The sequence below is a fragment of the Coccinella septempunctata genome, chromosome 3, assembly GCF_907165205.1.
Source record: "Coccinella septempunctata chromosome 3, icCocSept1.1, whole genome shotgun sequence".
Taxonomy (NCBI): Eukaryota; Metazoa; Arthropoda; class Insecta; order Coleoptera; family Coccinellidae; genus Coccinella; species Coccinella septempunctata.
In genome coordinates this window covers 31706715-31730213 of record NC_058191.1, presented here as the reverse complement: position 1 = coordinate 31730213, position 23499 = coordinate 31706715, and the positions used below count along the sequence as shown (strand labels likewise).

The 23499-nt window shown below is 36.8% G+C and overlaps 1 protein-coding gene across 3 annotated transcripts in view; it reads right to left on the bottom strand.

Moving 5' to 3' along the window:
• The window catches only part of LOC123309195 (dachshund homolog 2), a 262136-nt gene that overhangs the window by 158034 nt on the left and 80603 nt on the right, over positions 1-23499 (bottom strand). For all 3 annotated transcript variants that reach the window (XM_044892170.1, XM_044892172.1, XM_044892171.1), the window contains exon 4: positions 22424-22483. In XM_044892170.1, coding sequence (XP_044748105.1) covers positions 22424-22483 — 60 coding nt within the window. The remainder of the gene's footprint in view (positions 1-22423; positions 22484-23499) is intronic.

Sequence of the window (23499 nt, the reverse complement as noted above, 5' to 3'; positions counted from 1 at the left end):
CTCCTATCTTGCACTTCATCATGCTCTAGCCTACAAGTAGTCTTCGTAGATCGGTAATAATATGATTCAAAGAAATTACAACGGTTGCAACGCAGAATGGACAACTCGAATTCGAAATCAAAAAAAGAACTTCACAATCATAACCTCGACCTACATTTTTCCTGATCCTTAGCGGAATCAATGACGAATCACGAACACGAAGTTCGAAACTGTGCCGGCAAAACCATACAGTCGCCGAGCTGAACTGGATCAACTTCCACTTCCTCCTCAAAAACCATTCCAACCTCTTAACGACCACCTTCAAAATAACAGTGATACGAAGACATGGCCGGTCGAGATATACCGCATCTCGGCGATCCTTCGTGATGATGTGGGGGACAAATATCAGTAATTAGAGAAATAATATTTCAGAAACAAAAGGCGCTAGAGGTCGTTAGTGTCAGTCCGATCCCAGCAGAGCAGAGCGGAACACGACTCGCAGCGCGTTCATCTTACATGGGGAATTTTTGAGCGAATCATCATCGCTGCCGCCGCCGTGCCAAAAATCCGATATGAAGGATGAGTACGGCAACTTTTGTTTGTGATAAATGGTTCCGATGTCTCACGCATTGAACCCGGGCAAATTAATTATCCGCCTTCCAACGGGGCAAAACGGAAAAAACACAGATTGGATTCAAATCTGAGGTCCGACAGATACTGCAAAATCATGGTATTGGGCAGATGATATTTTTTTTTAATTAAGACTACACGTAATTAACTCGGATGGGAAAGATGACTGTTGAATCATGAATTCAAATACGATTGCAAGAACGACTTAGGATACCTACAGTGTCGAATACAGTCGATAAATATTTTGGTCACCTGATATTTTTTGTCACCTTTTTCTAGAGGTTTAAAATATTTAAACTTATTTTAAAACATTAAATAATTCAAATGAGCATATAAACGGAATCCTTCAGATAAATCAATAGACAAAATTTGTGAAATTTTTTTTCAAATACTATTTTCATGGGAACTTAACAGGATGTCAGATATTCCACAGGCAAAATATGGAGAAATCAATTGCAAAAACAGTTATACCAGTGAAACATCGAAAAATACATCTTTTTCGAGTTACAAACATTTTTATGATTGAATATCAAAATATAAGTATTTTCATGAATATGAACGATGGTTTTTCTCGGTGCTGTACCGATATCGTTTTTTTTTGCAGAATTAATCATGAAAAACATAAATGGACGAATTTCGCCGATTCCTTCAACTAAAAATTTGCTAACCATTTTGCTAGGCTCAGATCCTTTCTGGCAGTCCTGGAGACTTTTGGGGAAGGTTTCCAATACATTCCTGCTATTTGTATTGACTCATATTCTAAAAATTGTCAGAATCGGTTGAATCGTTCAGAAGTTATCACAAAAAACTCATAGGGGTACCTATGATACCTGCATACCTGACTCGTCATAATTTACTTTATTCACAACTGAAAAAGACTCTATGTGTCATGCAATAGTAGGTTTGTTCGTAGAGGTTGTGAACTGTACAGAGCATGCGCAATTCCATTTTAGGGTAGCGAAAATCCATTTGCGCTTGCTCTGTACTGTTCACAATCATTGTGAACCACTCTACGAACAAGCCTATTGACTTCCGGTGACAAAATATTGGGGAAATTAAAAACTTTTGAATACTGGTACATTTTTTTGGGAAGAGATCGTAAATCTCAAAAGGATCAAGAACCACACTTGAGATGTTGGATTCATCTCATGATGCTGTTCAAGATTTATTTGAACTAAGACGCTTGAGTTATTATATATTTTGGTTATTAGTATGCAGAGCACATAATGATGTGTTGAAGGTGAAGGTTAATGTCATAAAATAAGTTTCTACATTTTTAGTTTGCTGATAATACAGGCTGAATCTTTGACAATTATTTCAATTGTAGATTCTTGCGGTCAAAAGCAAGACTTTTGTCCTATACCATTTCATCTGATTCGGCCCTGATAAAGAAATATAGCCATTTCAAGTTTTTATAATGAGCTATGCCACCCCTGGAGAAACGAAATTCCCTTCAGAACAACTAGCTAAATCTGTGACACTACACATCTGTGGATCTTCAAAATAGAGTTGTATTCAGCCGAAGTACCTACCCAATTCGAATTCTTTCAAATTTCAGAGATACTGTCTAATTTTTGAACATCAAATTACTCGAAAACGGCGCATCATACGAGAAAATATGAAGAATACTTTTATGTTACTAAACGTTCAAATATTCATTAGATAGTCCAACTTAGTTTCAAGAGTTGGATTCCTTGAATTTTTGGTATTTTTATGGTACGTAATGGTCATAATGATGAAACTGGAAGACGTGGGTAATATCTTGTGTTCGAAAAAGATTCATCATATAGATGAAAAACTCTATTCCGAAATTCATTTCATTCGATGAAGCAGTTTGTGAGATAGAACTGAAATTGACATTTTTCTATGGTTTTTCAACAGCCTATATCTTTTAAACAAAGCCGATTTGTAAAAAATGTTATAAAAAAAAAAGTGTTTCTTTTGACCTCAAGAATCTAATGTTGAAATATTTGTACAAGTTAAAGACTCACCCTGTATATTGGTAGGTACAAACTGACATTCAAGTTTAGACAATCCTGCACAATTTCATATTCTTCTTGAGGATTTGAAGAGGTTGCATAAATGTAAAACGAAACAAACCAAAGTAACTTGAATTTCAAAAGGAACGACGTTCTAGCTACAATGTGCCCTTTACTTTCATAAAACCGGAACAAGGGAAGCCAATCAAACGTAATTTCAGATCAAAAGAGATCTTCTAATAAATATCCGGATGTAGTCGCGAAGGGAACGGCGAAGGAAAGCCATCAGAAATGAATTTCCATATCGACTAACCACCTCCCGCCCCGCGAATGAGATGTTAAGAAATTAATATCGCTGTATATACGAGAAATGCACCGTGAAAATTATATGACGCCAGATCTCCCTGTCTCGAACAGAAATGAAAATAATTAAATAATAATGAAACGAGTAAGGAAGAAAGGGGAGGCGAGGCTGATGATAGTATCAAAGAAAAGGGTTGTGTAACTTGTGTTAAGGAACAGTCTCAACCCCCTATACCTTCTGATTCTGCCTCTAATATCTGATAGAATGCCTGGATCACTGAAAGACCTTTCAGCGGATTTTGATTAGTCATAGGAACAATTTGAATCGGCGTAATACTGATAGAGATCTAAATGTGAAACGGTAGCAGGGATACCATGCTGTAGCGATGAAAATTTGATTGTAATAGATTGATACACTTTGGAATTCATAATGACTAAGCGGTTTTGAAGGTGGGAGACTGTTATACATTGTAAGATGCAGCTTTCAAGGCATAAATTCAAAAGAACCAGAATAGCAAAATATTTATTCCTGATTAATTATTACCTACTCGGGAAAAAATCTTTACACATGAATGCGTGAAAAACTTGATCAGCCGAGTGTAGTGAGTAGAGACTATGAAAGAATAATAAGTGTTAAGACAACTCGACAAACGTTAATATCTATCCAGAAAAATTTTCTATAAATAAAATAAGAGAAGAACTAAAATCAATTGAATAATACACATATAGATATAGAGCGGGTTTCATAAAACATTGATTGTCTGATCAACTATTTGATCAGAACGAAATCACTGAATATATTGAAGAAGTAGTAATTGTGAATAATTGACAAGACTTATGAACATCATAATTTGATGCGAGAATGATATTCTGAATAATCATGACTGAATCATTGATTGAAAACAAATTGACGTCTATTCGTCAATCAAGCGTTGATTCCCCGATCAAGCTTTATGAAACCCAGGGTTAATATAATATATTTATTTCTATTTCTATGGTAACTGTTTCAAATGTTTTCAAACGACTGGTTTTACAATATGGCGTCGAAATATTTTTGAAGGCCAGCAAACTTTTTGTGGTCAAGTGTAGACAATAATTTTTTATTTCTATGGAACTTCCACTGGAGGGATCCAGAGACAACAGAATGACTGGATAATTTTGTCTTGTGTTTTAATGAGCTATAAATCATCACATTTGAGAATTATCTGATCGATGTACAGGGTGGTTCATTAACCGTTAGAAGGCTCATTCAATTGAGAAGCTTTCTTGTAACTCGAAATTTCTAATTTATGAGAAAAATTGTAAAATTTTATTGAATTCTTTCAGAAATCTGTGGATATCTTTTTAGATTTTTCTCAAAAATCTTGGATTTCATAGTCGTATGGTAATATTCAATGAGTACATGAGTTTCAATGCCCACTAAACGTTAGTTTCTTCAACCAAAAATGCTGGATGAAATTTGAAAACTCTCTTTGCACTTTCTACAGTTTATGCTTCCATCGAATTTCCTGTAATATCAGAGACTACGTAGAAACAAACGAAAGCCATAAAAATATCCCGTGTACGTCTGCCTCGTGAATAAGGTGATCCACCCAGTATAATAACGGCTAGGGGAGACCACGTTACTTTGTTACCAGCTCAGATGATGAACATTGTTTTATTTGACAGAGTAATAACGTTCGGGCTTTATTTATTGCCTGATAATTTATTACCTGTATTTGTGTTTTTCTGGCTGTAAATTTCTTTTCCGATAGTTACGAGTCTATAATAGCAACGTTCGGAGAAAATGGGAGCTATCAAATATGAGTCTGTATTGATTGACGGCTATTCTTGTACGCGCAGTGTGCACTTCGATTGATGTTTCAGATTGTGATTCTTCCGTAGATGAACTGTATATGAGCTTTTACAGCCAGAGTCTTCGTAGTTTATGATGGGAATTGCATGATTACCGTGCCAGTGACCCATCAAGTGCTTAGGCGTTATTTCGAAGACATACAGTTAATCAACTGCGGAATAGAAGGTTTTGCGGTAAAATTCCAAAGTGAATGAGCAAGCTAGTGAGACGTTCGTCATATTTGGTTGCAATTCATATTAACCGAAGGAGATAGTGCATCAGCTTATCTAGGAGAAATCACCTGTAAACCAAATTGAAACATTTCTCTAATGTCTTTTGAGAAGTATACGAGGATATATTGAAAATTTCCTAGCCTTCTATAAAATCCAGCAGATTTTTGGACACGAAACTTCTTAGGTCTTGGAGAAATAGAGTGTCGCCATTCCATTTGTTTCTTTGTTTCTGGATCATAGAAATGTACCCAAGTCTGATCCATAGTAACAATTCGGTTTAAGAAGTCTACATCGTTTTCAAATCGAGCACAGATCGAACGCGATGCTTCTACCCTTGGACGCTTTTGGTCAATATTCAAACATTTGGGGATCCATTTTGCAGCAATTTTTCTCATGTCAAAATTGACGTGAGCTATATCATGAACGCATTCGTATGAAATATTCAGTGCTTCAGATATACGTTTCAGCCAAATTCGACGGTCTGATAAAATCATGTCATGAGGTGCATCGATATTTTCGGGGACTGACACAGAAACTGGCCTTCCCGATCGGTCATCATCTTCAATGGAAAATTTACCTCTTTCGAAGCTTGCAGTCCAATTTTTCACGGTCGCATACGAAAGACATTGATTACCAAGGGTATTAGGCATATCTTCGTAAATCTGCTTACCTCTTAACCCTTTTAAATACAGGTACTTGATGATGGCTCGATACTCCAATTTTTCGATTTTCACAATTTCGGTGGACATCTCCTTTCTCTTAATTTATTGCGTAACTCTGGTTTACTTTTTTGACCTCAAACTTGACACTGACACTTCTAATGAGTTATTGTTCGTTGCTATGGTAACGCAATATATTTTTATGCATGGAACTGGTCTAGATTAACTAGATATCAATGCATCCTCGTAAAACACGATTGGTGAAATTCTAATTTGTACCCTTTCCATCTGGGTGGAAACAAGAAATTCCCAAAACGGAAACCGGGGAAGAAGTGAGCTTTTAATTGCAAATATTTTCAATAATGAAGACGGCGAAATTAAATCCGAGTTCCCGGGATTGTCAGAAATTAAGAAACTCCAGTCGTATTTGCTGATTAAATTTTAATTACTTCTTCGGGCAATTAGTAGTCAATCAGTTCGGCAGACGTAGATTCCGACTCAGTTGTTATTAAATATTAATTAGCAACGACCTACTGTAGTTATTTCGCCCTCGAGTAGTCGCTGATTTAATCATAATATCGATAGAGACCCCGCTGCATCCCGCTGCTGGGAGATGTGTTGCTGCTTCATGGAGGCACAATGAAATCATTGAGTATTGAAGGTGGAGTGTTGATTTGATCAGACAGCTGCTTATAGCTTCGGCGAGAAATGTTGTCCTGTATGATACAGAATGAATAAATAAGCCTGAAGCACGTCACAGGAGAGCTCTTTTGAAAAAATCACATCTCAACAGCCTCCAAATTTTTTTATATTCAATATAGAGCAAGGAAAGCGAGAAAAAAAGTGTTTCTTTCGACCTCAAGATTCTACTGTTGAAAACTCACCCTGTATATTCACTTTTTCATAGGCTAGTCTGACCAGTTCTTATTTCATATTCAGCCAAATAAACCTCCAATTAACAAAAGGCTCAAATGAGCAAATAGAATAACGAAACAGATAGGAGTTTCCCCGGATAGGAAACACCGTGAAAGCAGTACGAACGTCTGCCTGTAATGTTGACTCAATATTATAAATGTAGAACCACAAAACGCGGGTCAGCACTGCAAATAACTGACATGTAACGTCTATGTAAATAATAATTTCGTTCAACAAACAAATTCCTACCTTCCTCATATCCTCCAAAACATAACCCTACTTGTGTGTACTCAACACTATAGGAGCAACCATTCATTTACAGTTTTAGAGTAAATATTGTATAATTCCGGAATGAATTGACCAAATGTAAACAGGACAAGCTATTCCCGCCAAATTGGCTCTTTTATAATTTACAATCATCGAGGTTTGGCCGGCAAGTGGCGTTTTAACAGGAACTGACATGAATTCCGAATACAGGAGATATATACTCACACATTGGCTTTTGGGAATCTAGGATTACTTTGTTCTATTGAATTCTGGGAAGCTTAAAATTATTTTTTTTGCAAAATTGGAAGCAATACAAACAACTTTTGAGCATGTCGAATCATGGACTGAGTTAATAGTGACTAGCAAATGAGAATCACTAGATATCTTCTCAATGCACTATGTATACTCGACCCACTTTCCTTCTCTGATACTTGAGGAGCTACTGAAATTTCATATTACTGTCAAATTCGAAAAGTGGGCATTCCTTAGTTTATTTTTAACGCATTTTTTCTTCGCGAAAAAGTGACACTGATTAATGTTTATCTATGTAACATTATCGCAGGGCGTGAAATGTTTCTTCGAAACGTCTACTTGCTGTTGACGATCTTCAATTCTTTTAAAAGCTGCCTTAATGAATTTCAGTTAATTAATATGGCAAATTGCCTACGATCCACGTGTTCTGTCTTTCGGCAAACAAACTGGCGCACTTCCTTCTGAAGAAAACGAGGTGGCTTTACCGGTGTATTAGAGTTTGTTATTATTGAAATGAGGTCATTAATCATGCAGTGACAACTTCTTCGGCGGTCCCCTGATGCAGTGCAAGCTGCTTGTCAACGAGACTGTCGCTGACTTGTCGTCACTTTCTTTAGGTGGAACGTTTGTGATTAATTGGATGCAACTTCATTCCTGAGCTGTTCGGTACTAACGCAGTCATTGAGAATATTATAGAATGAATTTTATCAAACCTCCAACTTGAACAATTCCGTATTTTATTTCAGTGAACTTTTCAAATTAGAAATATTGCTTGAGTTCTTCAATCAGGCTTGAAAAAATTCAGTGTACGAAATCTGCAACCCCCAGTTCAGACCAATAATTCGAAACTATTTGGAATTCCCAATATTGCCCATAAACAAAGCCACCCCAATGCGAGAATCGTGAGCCAAGGGCATTTGTTTGTCCGGGAGCACAACAAAAGCGCTGTTTTAATCACCCCAAATTTTCGGGGATTCACCAACTTACATCACGGCGTCTTTTCAATTTGGGGGCGATTTGCGGAGGTTTTATTCACGTATCTGCACGTAAATTAAATCTTAAATGAAATTTGAAACTATGCCCATCTTCTTTTCCTCCCTATGATATACTGTGTTCGGGCTATCTCATACAACGGGGGCTTTCCACTGGTTAGGGATGATTCTCTTATATTCTTGATTTGTTGGCTTCGCGTTCGGATTCAGAAAATTTCATCGTAACATGGGACAGGAAAAGCTCTGTTTCTTATGTAAATTACTAATAGCTTATCCTAGAAAATAGATTATGTAAAATATAATATTCAGGGTAAGTCTTTGACTAGTAGAAATATTTAAACAGTAGATTCTTGAGATCAAAAGAAACACTTTCTTCCCTTACAATTTTTTCCGAATCGGCTCGGTTTGAAATATACAGGCTGTTGTAAAATCATAAAAAAAAGTTTTATCGAATGAAATGAATTTGGGAATATAGTTTTTCATTTATTTGATTAATCTTTTTCGACCACAAGCTCTCACCCACGTCTGGCAGTTTTCTCATTATGAACATTACGTACCATAAAAACACCAAAAATTCAAAGAACTCAACTCTGGAAACTGAGATGGAAGCTATCTTATTAATGAATATTTGAATGTTCTGTAAAATAAAAGGATTCTTCATATTTTCCTGTATAATGTGCCATTTTCGAGTAATTTGGCGTTCAAAAATAAAAAATATCTGTGATATTCGAAAAATTGGGTATTTTGGCTTAATGCAAGTCTGTTTGAAAGATCCACATATGTGTTATGTCATAGATTTAGCTTGATATTCTGAAGTGAATTTTGTTTTTCTAGGTGTCGCACAGCTCATTATGAAAACACAAAATGGCTCTATCTTTTAATCAGGGCCGAATCGGGAAAATGGTATAGGAAAAAGTGTTTCTTTTGGCGTCTAGAATCTACTGTTGAAATATTTGTGCGAGTCAAAGACTCATGCACCGTGTATAGTTTGATTAGAGAATTTTTTTTCATATCATTTCAAATAAATACTCGAAGAGAAAATTGCACAAGCCAATTTTTTACTGTGTCACATTTTGACTATTCCTGCTATAGAGCTTTGTTCAACTATTTGAGAACATATATGAGATATCACGAATGTCAAACAAAGCACAACCGTCGTGTACACATACATAGATCTAGTCTACTGAACCATTGTATACAATGAATTTCATAACCCAACTATGTCAAAATCTATGTCCCTCTTTGAAACACCCTGTATATGAGCACCCCTAAAGAGACCATCGTTCATAAAAATCGTATATGATAACAACAAATGACTCTCGCAAAGCAAACGAGAATAATATTCAAACAAGAAAGCTCCATCAGGTATGAAATTTTCAATTTCATAGAAAATGTGATTGATTGGTCGAATAAAGCGAGGCCGACTGGGATTCAACCCCTGTTTTTGGGGCAGATATACGTGTCTGTTCGAGTTCCTTATATGTGTTGACGCAATCCCCTTTTGATAAATGTTCTTTCGCCGCGTAATCGACTTGGATTCGAACCGAATACTACCAACAAGATAAAATTGTTGGGAACTACGTTCAGAAAACGATTTGTTCTTCGATTTGACACGGGATACGGAACTCCCGTTTCTAACCGAAAAAAACAGCACAAAAGGAACGTACAGAGATGTATCTAAGTTTGAAAATGAAACTGTGGTGGAAATATTTCGCCATTGAAAATTTAGTGCTGGAATATTTAGCGTTTCGATTATATCCACATTTTATCAAAAAAAATTCTTAATGGAAAACCTGACAATTTAAGAGAACGTTTCCGAAGATTTTGAATTCAATGTTTGGTGGAATATCTGAAATTAGCTATCATATATTATTATTGCAACACCTACAACCGATTTTTGTATGGAACAATATTTTAATCCTTCAATTTTAGATCTTGGTAAGAAAAACTATTATAATAATAAGATAAGGAAAAAAAAGCATCCTCTTCCCAAAATACCCTGAAATCATTACGTGGTTTACGATCATCGCTCATGAAAAAGACTATGACTCTTCAACAAATTTTTCCCATTCTCATTTTTCACGCCATCGATCGAAAATATACGTGGAAGGGAATCTCATTCCAGAAGAATCATTTGTATAAGCACATGTCCTCGCAGCAATTCGACGCCAATGTCACGCCAATCTCATAAAAAGTCCCCCCTAAGCCCTGACAGATCCTCTCGACGAACTGCAAACGAAAACTAAGTTAGTCATTTGTCACGAGGAAAGCGCCTCTCCCTGCCCTGGTCCCAGATGCGAAAGCCCCAAGAAAAAGCGTTTTAATTCAGTTATTGAACATATTTTTTGGCCGCGTGGAGATATTTTAAAAATCATCAGTAAGCCGCCTACTGGGGCACAAATGGGAGCAATAAAATGTTAGAATGGATGGAAGGGGAAAATTGGAGAATTCAGGGAAATATCGTGAGGGAAGAACCTGATGGAAATTTCAAAATTGTGTCGTAATGTAATGAAAATATACAATTATTTATATTTCGATTTTCTTCATTTCGAAATGTGGATCAAATAATGAAAAATATACTCATTATTTTTGGTGCAAACATCTATTCTCAGTCCTATTATTTCTCTAATTTAATTCAGAGAATTATCAAAAAAAATTAAAGCCATTATTATGGCTTATGTTGCAGAAAACCCTGTTTGCATTCACTTGAAAACGTTTTCTGTTGTGTAATTTATTTTATAGTTCAAACTCATTTTTATGGCCATATAATAATTTTAATAACGACAGCTGCGTCGGTATTGAATCAGATATTTTATTGGATTTCGGTATATACACGCCCTAGCCCATCAAAAATCGAAACAGCATTTGATGAGAACCAACAATAAAAATTAAGCGGACATTTGGCTTGTTTTCGATCATATTACTCTTGTAATGTGGCGGAAAAATTATCACGGAAACTAAACAACCGAGAGCTTAAGATAACATTTTTACTAAAAGACTTTATATTCCAGTATAGTATCTAATTGATAAGTGAGAGTAAAAATAACTTTGATATCAATTCAGTTTATTGCAGTAATCTAGAAAATTCCTAAAACGCGCACAACATTCAATTGAAAGTTTTACATTTTTTCTTGATATTATTTCTGATAAACAACCGTTAATATGACAGAACATCTTTAGAGGTGCCCTTATCAAATATCTCATAAAAAATTGCATCTCATTCTTGAATGAATTTTCATGAGAAAAAAAAGAAAAAACTCTTCTTCATTAATATTCTTTGAGACTATAGCCTTTTTCTTAAGATTCGTGTTGATAAAACACAACAATAACAATGACAATCAATAGTTGTAGTTACACTATACTGAAATAAAATAGTTTAAAACGACAGAAAATTCAAAATGGAAATTTGAGCACTACTTTTAACTTATATTGGGGAACTTCTTGAAACTCAAATTTGAATCTTCTGATCTTACTCCATTAAACTTACTTTTCGACGTTTCATAAAAATCTGATCAAACTCCCCCTAGAGTCGATTTAAACAGTTTCATTGATTTTCAACGACAACGATAACCTTGAAAAAAATAATCCAAGTAATTTGGCTCCTGTATATTTCCCCTTCTATCCGTTAGCAAGTTCTTTTCAGCGATTTGAACATCGGCCAAATTTCGAGGAACCAGGAGCGTATCGAAAAATTAATGAGACGTTCTCTGATGTCCTCCCAAGCTCGATGAAGAGATATGACGCTAATTTTGCTATGTGCCCAATCGTATAGGTAACTGGAGAAGCCAAGCGACATGATTAGTCCAGTTGGGAAATCAAGTCGGAGATAACGATGAGGGTTTGACCCTTTTGTCAATTTTACATCGAACGAATTCAAGACAATTTATTGTTAGGAGGAAATTAGGGTTATTTTCGCTTGAAATATTTCCCCATACACTGGGGAGAGCAAGAGTCACGTTATTCAGATAGAAAATTCAGAGTTCTCATCCACATCTGGAACAATGAAGGTTTTGAAATATAAAATAAAGAGTCATCTTACCTAAGGAGCAGCAGAAAATAAAAATAATTTCCACACCATGAATCGTGTCAACTGTTGAGTTTATTGGTAAAATGGAAAGAGTATTATAAATTTTCACCAAAGAGGGAACACTTCATTATTGCAACATAAAGACCGCCTAACACCCTGTATAGGTTCGATACTGCTTGGTCCTAATGATAGGAAGGATAAATCCAACAAACCAATCCAATTTTTCGTGTTCGAGATACGAATCATGCGGATTCCATTCACAGAAGATGTTATCAAGAAATAATTTTCATATTGCCATGTATCACAGTCCGATTAATAATATCGAATAAGAAATAATCCCGTCCTTAGTTTGCAAATAATTACACACGAGGTTGTCTATAAATCATACCGAGTAAATTGGTTTCTTGGCGTATGCAGAAGGTACTCAGCGGAGAAATTCTTGAATAATTGAGTATTTTTCGCAACTTAGCAATACTCCATTCGAAAAACATGTATAACTCCAATTCGGAAGTGTTTTCCACTCTTTCAAGCTCCCTGGTATTGGATGAAACGATTTTAGCGTCATCCATTCAACTAGATTGCGTGCAAGAGGCTCATAGAACAAAATTTAGGACGTGTTCCTATTATAACCACCAAATCCTATTAAAAGGAAAGCTGGGGTATAAATCTGTCGCAAAGTTCCTAATTTTTCATCGCTTCCTATTGTGCTATCTTGATTGGGTTATATATTTCACACCCCAATAGTGGTTTGCTTGTATGTATGAGCAATCATATATGACGAAAAAAATTCTGTCGTGGACGAAGAATATGAAGTGGAGTTCTCTCCGATTTCACAAAATTTAGGTCATAGTTCTATATGTTTTTGTATAAAGTGAAATATGGAAAAATGAGGCAGTCCTAATCCCAGGCAGCTGGGATAGTACGTCTAAATGACGTAATCAATTGGTGATTTCCTGACGGTGAACGTCATCGACGCAAAAATGACGTACTATGAACGTCATTGAAGGTGACGTTATAAAGAAGTTCTTCACGTGACGTCAACAGTGACGTATTCAATTGGTGATTTACTGATGGTGGACGTCATCGACGCAAAAATGACGTACTATGAACGTCATTGAAGGTGACGTTTCTTCACGTGACGTACCTGCATAGTACTCAGCAGCGCGTTCCAGTATTGAATAAGGGTCCGTCAATTCCAAACGTTACTTCATCGGGGAAAGCAATGGTGCTCTGACGAGGTCAAACGAGACTGAAACCATGGTCAGTATCTGCTTTTCTTCGATGGCGCGTACTCTATTTGGAAGTCCTGACGATGGCATATAAGCTAGCTTCAGATCGTAACTCTGAACTGTTGAATTCGTATCGGCGGTTGCATCTGAATTAATTTTCATTATTTTCATTGCCTTCCTCTTAAGGCGTTATCCCTTTCATAAGACGTCAAAATAACGTCATACACTGACGTTAAAATGACGCTGACATTTGACCGTCATCTAGACGTCAGAAAGACGTCAACTTTTAACTTTTAGGTCTATATGATGGCTGGCATGACCTTTAAGGTACGTCATTATGACTTACGCTTGCTGCCTGGGAAGTTATGACTCAACGTATCTCAATTTTTTCATTTAGGGGGAAGAAAAAAATGAGATGTGAATTCACCATAAATAGAGGTTCAAGTTTAAATTTCCCCCTTTCCTATTGGAAATCATCAGCCAAAACGAGGATTTTCCGAAGAAAATTCACCCAAGTTTTCCGACTTCATTTTTATTCATCAGAAACCATTCAAACAAAATAACGTCCCCCATTAAAACAAATGCGAATCTTTCCGCGCCTCGCGACAAATTACATTCCCGAAAATGTATTCCGAAGTACTAAAACCCAATTTAAAATCTTCGTTGTCAAAAACTAATCGTACACCTTTAAAATAAAAGCTGAGAGACGCTCTTCCGCATCAGACGAAATCAGATTGCCGTTCACGTTTCCTTTATTAACTTTCGCGAATGTTATTTTTTATTCAAATCAACCCCCTTGCACCGCCCCCGCGTCCCTCAACCCCCAACTGCTCGGCGACACTCTCCCGACGTCCTGATAGCTTCCGCAGGATCATTTGTCATCTACGGCTTATGACTTCTTGCTTTTTAATGTCGCCGACATCTTAAAATGCTACATCATCCGGCCTCCACGTGAGGGGGAAAATTCGATGGTTTCGGGGGAGAAACAATGGTAATTGATGGTTGAAAACATGATGGAGCTCGGAGCGGTCATTAGGAAGCGCAGAAATCAGAGTTTCCTCGGTAATGAATCATAATTCCGAAAGAGTGCATCTCCTCATCAACAGTGATTCGATTTGATCCCTACATGTGTGTCAGACATGCATATTTCTATGATTCTCTTCAGCCCTCTGTGTTTTGTTCTCCATAAGATCGCAATTTCATTATACCATACAAGTTTTATCCGATGACGATGCTTACAGAGCTTTTAGGATGAGGCTGGTCGGACGCCAGTAGAAAACCTTTTTTTAACTCTCCAAATATGTCTCCAAATATTTTATGTTATTGTAAATGTAAATACATCATTTCTTTGATTCCTTATTATATTCAAACTTTGCGGTGTTCCTTTCAAAAAATATGCGACATAAAGTTGTCGATTTCAATTACTGCTGAGTTATTGCTGCCGTCTGATGTATGAGGATATGTAAATCTGCCAATTAGTTAATTATTGTTATTGACCATTTGCGTGCATCGTTCTTTTCAACAGTACGTTACCGCTTCTTAAATATTTATGCCCAGAGTTGAACAACAGTGGCAAACTGCGGGAGTCTGTCTGGATTCTGTTCTTTTCGCATGTTGGAGGCACCACAAATCACGTATGATCCTCGTTCATTCAGGAGAATGTAGTGGTGGCATGTTTGGACTGTTCGAACATGATGAGGACAAATGTGGGAGCATATTCAAGAGTTATTTGTGGCAAATCAAGAAGTATCGAAAATTTGAATTCATTTGGAATCGAGAAGTTTCTTGAAGAGAACTTAAAGCCTCCTTATCATCCAAAATCGTTATACCTAATGTAAGCTTATATATCAAAAAATTCTTCAAATATCCATACTGTGTTATTATTGAGACGCTGCATCATTTCTAAGAAGATGAAAAGAGAGCTGGAAACCCTACAGGCGACACATTAAACAGCTTGAACAAACGCAACAACTTCATTTGAGACATAAGATGGTTTCACAAAGTTTCAAATGCAGAAGTCTTGCAGCGCGCGAGTTATGTAACAATTGGGACTCAAGTATCGAGGTTTCGACTCAGATGGAGCGGCCACATTCTGAGGATGTAAGACACAAGACTCTCTAAAATAGCTCTTTATGGCGAATTCACAGAGGGAGCTCGGAAACCAGGGGGCCAGTAAAAGCGGTTTAAGGATATACTGCATCAATTCCTAAAATCAGTTAATGCCAATCTTAACTTGAAACAACTAGCGTTAGACAGATCACAGTACAGGTTTTTGATCCACAGATATAATGGAGACTCGAGAAGAATACAGCGGCGGCCAGATCTGGTTGGTGATTATCCATCCCCTGAGTATGGAAGGATCTGTAGGTCACGGTTGGGTATTTTCAGTCACAGGAGGGCACACAGTCGCAAGTAGCCCTAAGAAATTATAAGTTTGATCACCCAGAATTGCGACACACTATTGAAACCGGCATTCACTCAACATATTTATCAAGGTGACCGCAGTTAATGTGCATGGGAACTCATGATACGTGTCTTCAAAGCAGCCGAACTTCAATTTAAGTATTTCGTGAGACCTTAAGAAAACGAATAAAGGAGTAAGTTTGTCCTGCCAAGTCTGTATTGCACAGTTCCCTTTAAAGAATCTCACTCCCTTCAGGAAGGAGCTATCGACGTAAATCAAACAGGAAAATGTTAAGAGAAAATCAAATTGCAAAGACTCATTCAAAGACTCATCACTGCGTCACTACCTCCGCAAGGTGTCCAATTGAAATTCCTGCAGACTCGATATCAGGTGATAAACTAGATGAAATAGGCTACAAATAAACAATAAAATAATCAAAACCGATGCACACTTTAAAAAGTTATTTTGAAATGAATTTGGTGAGAAAATTTTCTGGCTGGTTTTTTTGTCCAGGAGTGTAATAACCTCGAAATTGATAGTAGATAATAAATAACCCATTGCATTGCAAACAGCGGATTCTATTCAAATTTGAACGAAAAAACAGTTCTTCCTAGTTCACTTTAAAGTAAAAAATATTGCTCAGCAAGGTTGGAATCAAAATTAAACTTTCTTTGAAAACCTAAGAACATTGGCTTCATGAATTTCAGATCACGATGACGCGATCTGATAGTTCACCCATAAATTTTGCAAATATTGGAATGTTCCGGGTTAAGCCTTCGATTTCCTAATGCAATAAAGCTCAGAATGTCGGCGAATGGACTGATATTGAATGAGATTTCCGGAGTTATAAATGACTGCATGCAAATTTTCTCCTTCGGATGAAATTCATCCGACTCGGGCGTTACACAAAGCTGTCCGCACAATTAACAGAGCGGAATTAAACAAAACACTGGCCGATTTAAATTCGAATTAAGGGCCGAAAATTAATTAATCCCCGTCACAACAGGGACTTTGGCAATTAGGCCTGTCACAGTCGGGACGGAACTTCTTCCTTCGTTTCGGCGTTTATGAATATTAATATTGCCTTATAAATATCAGTGATAACTGTAAGATTAACGGATGTAAGGTTCATTATTGGGAGTAACAGTTGCGGAAAATTCAATAAGGCCGTTGTTTCTTCCGTTTCGCGAGCAATTTGATCCATTGTCGCACTGGTAGTTTTCCACGACGATGAAAAATAATGGGTGCAAGGTGCAAGCGAAGTTAGCTTATTTGATTAAGCTCACCTCTTCACAAGGTAAATGAGTTCTGGACGATAGACAGCTTGAAAAACGTTCCTTTATTATGAACTTCATTTTCCAACGCCTACCACACGAAAATACAGGCCACTTATTTTTCCATTAAAACACAAGGGGAAGTCTTATTAGTATACAGGGTAGGTCTTCAACTCATACAAATATTTCAGCAGTAGATTCTTGAGGTCAAAAGGAACACTTTTTTCTTTACCATTTCTTCCGAATCTGCTCGGTTCGAAAGATACAATCTGTTGAAAAACCACAAAAAAAATTATTTTCAGTTGTATCTCACAAACGATTATATCAAATGAAATGAATTTCGGAATATAGTTTTGTATTTATTAAATGAATCTTGTTCGAACACAAGATATCAACCAAGTCTTCCAGTTTTCCCATTATGACCATTATGCACCATAAAAATACCCAAAATTCAAAAAAACCAAATGTTGAAATTAATTTGGACGCTAGCTAATGAATATTTGAACGTTTTGTGAAATAAAAGTTTTCAAAGCGAGAAAACCTCATATTCTGCTCCTGACGAAGGAATAAAGACATTCCGAAAGCTCGCGCCTAAAGAATAAAGAAACACAATTTTCCACAGGAAACCTAACCTCACACTAATGCTCATAAATATTTCACAAAATTTGGGAAAGCAATGGTTCAAGTTGAACACTATTACTTGGTTCTAAAAAGACTGCAGATTTTTTTTCAATCTCAGTGATACACTTCAGACTAGTATCTACTGAATTCGATCCAACTTCTGGAACCACAGCAGGAAAACTACTCTAATAATAGTTTCTGAAACGCAAATTACGAAATCTACAACAGGCGATCACAGAAATATCGACGGATGTCAAAATGTCAGGTTGTAAAGACCTGGACCTGGAGCACACAGTAGGTACTCCGCCGTCAAGTGCCACTGGTACCACGGAAATTTCTAGAAGGGAGACGACATTTCCAATTTCGCTTGAAGACACTGCACTGTACAAATGAGGGACAATAATCCCAAAACCGGTTTATAGTACCTATGTAGATGTTTATATGTTTCAGCCTCTCTGGGAATTCCTGGCTGATTCATGACTAGCTCGTATTAATGGGACAATTCATGAATTGTCGTCTCCATTTTAGAGATTTCAGGTTATAATTGGGGTGAAACCTTTTTTAATTTGACTTTTGTCTACCGTGATAACAGTGCCTTGTGTTGTTAGCTACACAATATGAATGAATTATATTTATTTTCATATGGGTAGTAGATACAGATACACAGACCAAAGGTACATAGAGTATTAGATAGCCATAGCACACTTCGTCAGTTTCACGAATTATTCCCATGTTGCCAGATCGTGAATTTGACATCTTGGAGATAAGGATTTCGATGGCATAAATTTCGAAGTTTCAAAACATCTCCAATTCAAAATCTTCTGGGTTTTTGGTACAACAGAACAAAATCTCAAATCCCACTCCTTCACAAACGAGCAAGCTAAGAGAAGTCTCGCCCTGCCTGGCGGGCATCGATGCCATTAGAACAGGCAACTACGTCCATCGTTTTCATTATTCAATTACAGAGTTCCCCCGTATAATGCGAGGAAGTCCCAAGAACAATACCGTGAAACTGTTCTTTCACTAATTACCTCTAGCAGGTATATCTCAGGAATGAGATTTCAATGTATCCCTCAGGAGATCTTCCCGGAGTTGACGACGTACCCCAATCTTCCACTGGAAGGACCAACTCCCGGATTTAAGAGGAGTATTTCCATAGGCAACAGTTAACCGGGATTCCGTTAACTGGATGTAGCATTTCGCCGGGATGCAATTATAATATTAGATTAGCGGAGGAAGATAAGATCTGAACTGCTCTCTCAGTCTGCGTATGGAGCTGCTAAGTGAATTCTCCCGACTCCGAACTTGATCAAGATATAGACAGTAATATTGTTTAATGCAATGGCTGCGATGCTCCTGCCTACATTACGATCTGGACTTTGATAATGTCTCGATAACGTGTCGTATTACAGTTTAATGAGAACCCCAAGACATTGGGAAGGAGGTATTTCTCTTTGTTCTGCTTCGATTGGGATAATTGCGTCTTTTGAATGTCAGTTTCTGCATCGGAGCTAATGGGCTTGATGTAGAGTGTTGAAGTTCTAATTTCGCTTCGAACTGCCCCCCATTTTCATATACAGGATGTGCAAGATATTTATTTGGAATATTGAAACATTTTCGATAACGAAAGGATCTGGGTGATGTGAAGGAAATAATTTACAACAAAACATTCTTATGTCCATATAATTTCTTTAGGTTTTGTGCTGATTTTTCCTGATTGAAGCTAACCTCAAGAAAAAGTGTTGCTGTTGAATTCTGTGCTGAATTTAATCACTTTATCATAAAAAGTTTCCGAGAGAAGCCTACACAGTGTATTTTCAAAGGTGAGGCTTTTTTTTTCGACAGAATGTAGAACTCATCAAAATATGTCGTTTAACCAAAAATTGTCTACATAAAATATCCAAGATGGCTGAGATACAACCCCTAGAAGTTCGACAAAATTTCATTGAATTCCAAGTACGAAACTGTGGAAGGTGACACCGGCATCGCAAAAACGAAACAGAACGTAAACATATGGCCGAACAATGAATGGTTCAGTACCAAGTTCATCGGATTAGATGCATCAGGTCACTTTTGAGAGGATCATAATTGTTGTATCGTTCAATTTAGGGTGAATAATGTAGAAAATCGAGGCAGTTTCTTGAAAGTGCTTATGTTAGATATGTTGAAAAAGTGCTATGATGTTTCTTCTTTTCATCCCATTTTAAGACGATTGTTACAATGTTCGAACAAGAAGATTGTGATGCCATTGTAAATAATTTAGACGAATTTTATTGGTGAGATTTTGAAGTATTCTATTTTTTACACTGGTGTCCTATGTCTTGTGTCAGTTGATATCGAAATGAGCCATTTCATAAAATTCGACAATCCTAAGTTTCCATTTTCATTACCACGTAAATATCGAACGGGCCAATATCCTGAACGAACCACATGGTGGAATCAGGAGATAAGTTTTTCCCACTGCTTTGCGATAATTCAACTAACAAAGGGTCTAGGGTCTATTTCAGTAACAATTTCAATTTTTTTTCAACTTTGTCATTTTGAAAGCTTGGTATAGGTGATTTTTTGTGAAACGCTTTATTTTGACCAGCTCTACTCTCTCTACTGTTGATAAAAAAGCCTCATTTTCAAATACACTCTGTGTACACTGTACAGAGTGAGTAACTAGAGCAAAAATTATCAAATAAAAGTAATTCTGAATAAATCTGTCCTCAATAGTTAGAAGATACGATACTACTTAATGATATGTACACAGGGTGGCAATGCAACCTTTTTTCAAATGAAACCCTAATATATGTTCCCTCAATGTGAATCCGAAGCCTCGCTGTTCCTTGCCCATTCCTCAAAGAAAAATGGGCCCTAATTTGTCCGAAATAATTAGTTCTAACGATGACTGAGCGACACGACGTTAATATGAGAAAGGTTGAATGTTGAAAGAATGCCATTTCTTGCACCTCATTTGATATATTCCTGTTTCATCGACCGACTAATGACTTAAACATGTCACTTTTTATGGTTGGTGATCCTTTTCAGCTCTTTTTCCATCTATCGTTTTTCGAATCATCGTGAAACCTGTTCTTTAATCAGATAAATAATAAACGAGAGGATGGATCTCTAAGATTAATAGGTGGAAAGATGTACGTTTCGAGGGAAAGAAATCTCATATGAAAGACCGAGAATATACCTACGTTCAGAATTCAATATTCATATAGTCCTCACTTATAGTTTATTTCCCTACATTATAAATGAGTCTGAGAAGATATTTTGAAATAAGCTGCTGGATAGTGAATTAGTTTTACAATCATCAAAATGTGCATTTTTGACACTCAAGTTGACATACATCGAAGAAAAATTATCAAAGTTGCTTCAGGATGATTGAGTTCATCGAATTTTCATTTACTGCATCCTCTTCTTATTTTTGCATTCTGCAGTAACTGTTCATTGACCTGAATATTATAAATAAAGCAAACTACGCGGAGGATGGAGGAAACATGAAATCATAAAAGCAATCATATCCAATTCGTACAGTCCATACTCACAGATCGTATCGCGACCACAGAAGATGCGCTAATTGACACGGAATTATAATAATTATTTTTACCATAAGGGTCTTATTTATTAGTGGGCGTGGGTCGCTTGATTAAGTCTTGAAATATCTAACAAGGCTAACTAACGTGAGTATAATTTATCGATTCGCAATTATGAACACATCGAGACCTTAACGATCAAATATTTCGCGAAATGTGAGGAGTACGAATCGCCTACTTGTGAAACAATGGAACCTGGAGTTGCGAATGATGAATTGTTGGCTTGCATGTACACAGGTAGAGCCGTCGCAAGTCACCACTTTTGTGCGGAAAGGCGATTATTTCTGCATTAAATTCTGGGCACGATGGCATTCGCTATTTAAAAATGAAGATCTTCTGTGTGAACCATAGACCTACTTATATACCTAGATCTATGGTCTGACCACGGTTTCCATACACATCAGTAACTGAATGCTGTCAATGTTGTAATATTGCTTCTTATTTATATATTTCTACTTGGCATCATTGTACTTGTCTGCAATATTTAATGGAAATCGTCACTAGTTTTGAGGAAATTTACTTGCATGGATCCATGTAACCCGATTATCGTGTAGGTTGATTTTATCTGGCCTGCATCATCAAATACTTCTTTCATGGCTGATAAAATAACAGATAACACATACTCGTACGACAATAGGAATAAAGGAAACTGCTTCATGTAAATGACTGGCACCTCCTTCCATGACCTTCCACAGGTCATGGACCCAGGAGCTTAGAAATGCAAACGCACGTTTCAGTCGAGTCCTCATCCGTAGCAATTGTCTCCTGCACCAGACCAGAGAATCTCCAATTATTCAGGATACCGTGTACGCTCTCGCGAAGCGCCACCACTCACAAATCATTGAAACGTCAAGCCCTAAGCCGGGGATATAGTGATCTGCGACCCCGGAAAGCCGACTAATCGTTTGACAGCTGACAAATGCCGATATAGCGGCGTCCGACGAATTTTCGTTCATTTAAATCGGACGCTCTGTTTAATTGGCAATATACCGATGAATCAAATTAGCAGATTTATTTGCGCATCGACCGAGTGGTCGAGTACTTCATTTTGCCGTTTGATGGTTTTGTCAGTGAATGATTCAAAATGGAGGGCTCTTGTTTGTCCGGATTTTTGATTGATTGTTTGCCGTTCAATCGGCGGATGTACCGGAAGCCGGTTCGGCGATTTTTCATTCGTTTCAGAATGAAATTTTCATTGGAATGGGCGCACCAAGCATGCATCATGTGAATTAACCTACCTTTCTAGGTGTTTGACGATGTCTTCGTATGCGGCTCTACAGTTTTCCCATACTCCAGCTCTGTAACAAAATAAAACGTTGAAAGAAAAAATTAAAATCGTAAACAAACTCGACTTGATTTGTGTTTTCTTTTAAAATTTGTACCTAAATAATGATATATACAGGGTGAGTCTTTGACTCGTACAAACATTATTACAGTAGATTCTTGAAGTCAAAAAAAAAACACTTTTTTCCTATACCATTTCTTCGATTCAGCGTCGATAAAAAGATATGGTCTTTTTCAGTTTTCAAAATGAGCTGTGCCACCCTGGAAAAACGAAATAACCTTCAGAATTACTAGCTAAATCTGTGACACTACACATCTGTGGATCTTTTAAAAAGAGTTGTATTCAGCCAAAGCACCCAATTTTTCAAATTTTACAGATACTAATTTTTGAACATAAAATTACTCGAAAACGAGGCATTATACGAGAAAATATTAAGACTACTTTTATTTGACAAAACGCTCAAATATTCATTAGACCAACATAGTTTCAAGAAATGGGTTCTTTGAATTTTTGGTAATTTTATGGTACGTAATAGTCATAATGAGATAACTGGAAGACGTGGGATATTTTGTGTTCGAAAAAGATACATCAAAATCAAATAAATGAAAACATATATTCCGAAATTCATTTCATTCGATAAAACCGTTTGTGAGATAAAATAACATTTTTTTATGTTTTTTCAGCAGTATGTTTCTTTTGAACCGAGCCAACTCGCAAAAAATGGTAAATGAAAAAAGTGTTTCTTTACATCTCAAGAATCTACTGTTGTAATATTCGTTTGAGTAAAAGACTCACCCTTTATATACAGAGTGGGCCTTTGAACACGAAACGGCGCCTCTGTAGGTCACCAGAACCGAATTATATAAAAACGTCGATTTTTTTATCCCAGGGTGAAACTTTTAAGATCAAATTCAAAACCGTATCGCTTCATCTTTAAGTGTTACAATCCCAACCCCTATTTTTTGATTAGGGAAGTTGGGGGTAAGTGATACCTCATTTGACAAGCCTTTTAATTCTCAGTTCAACAAA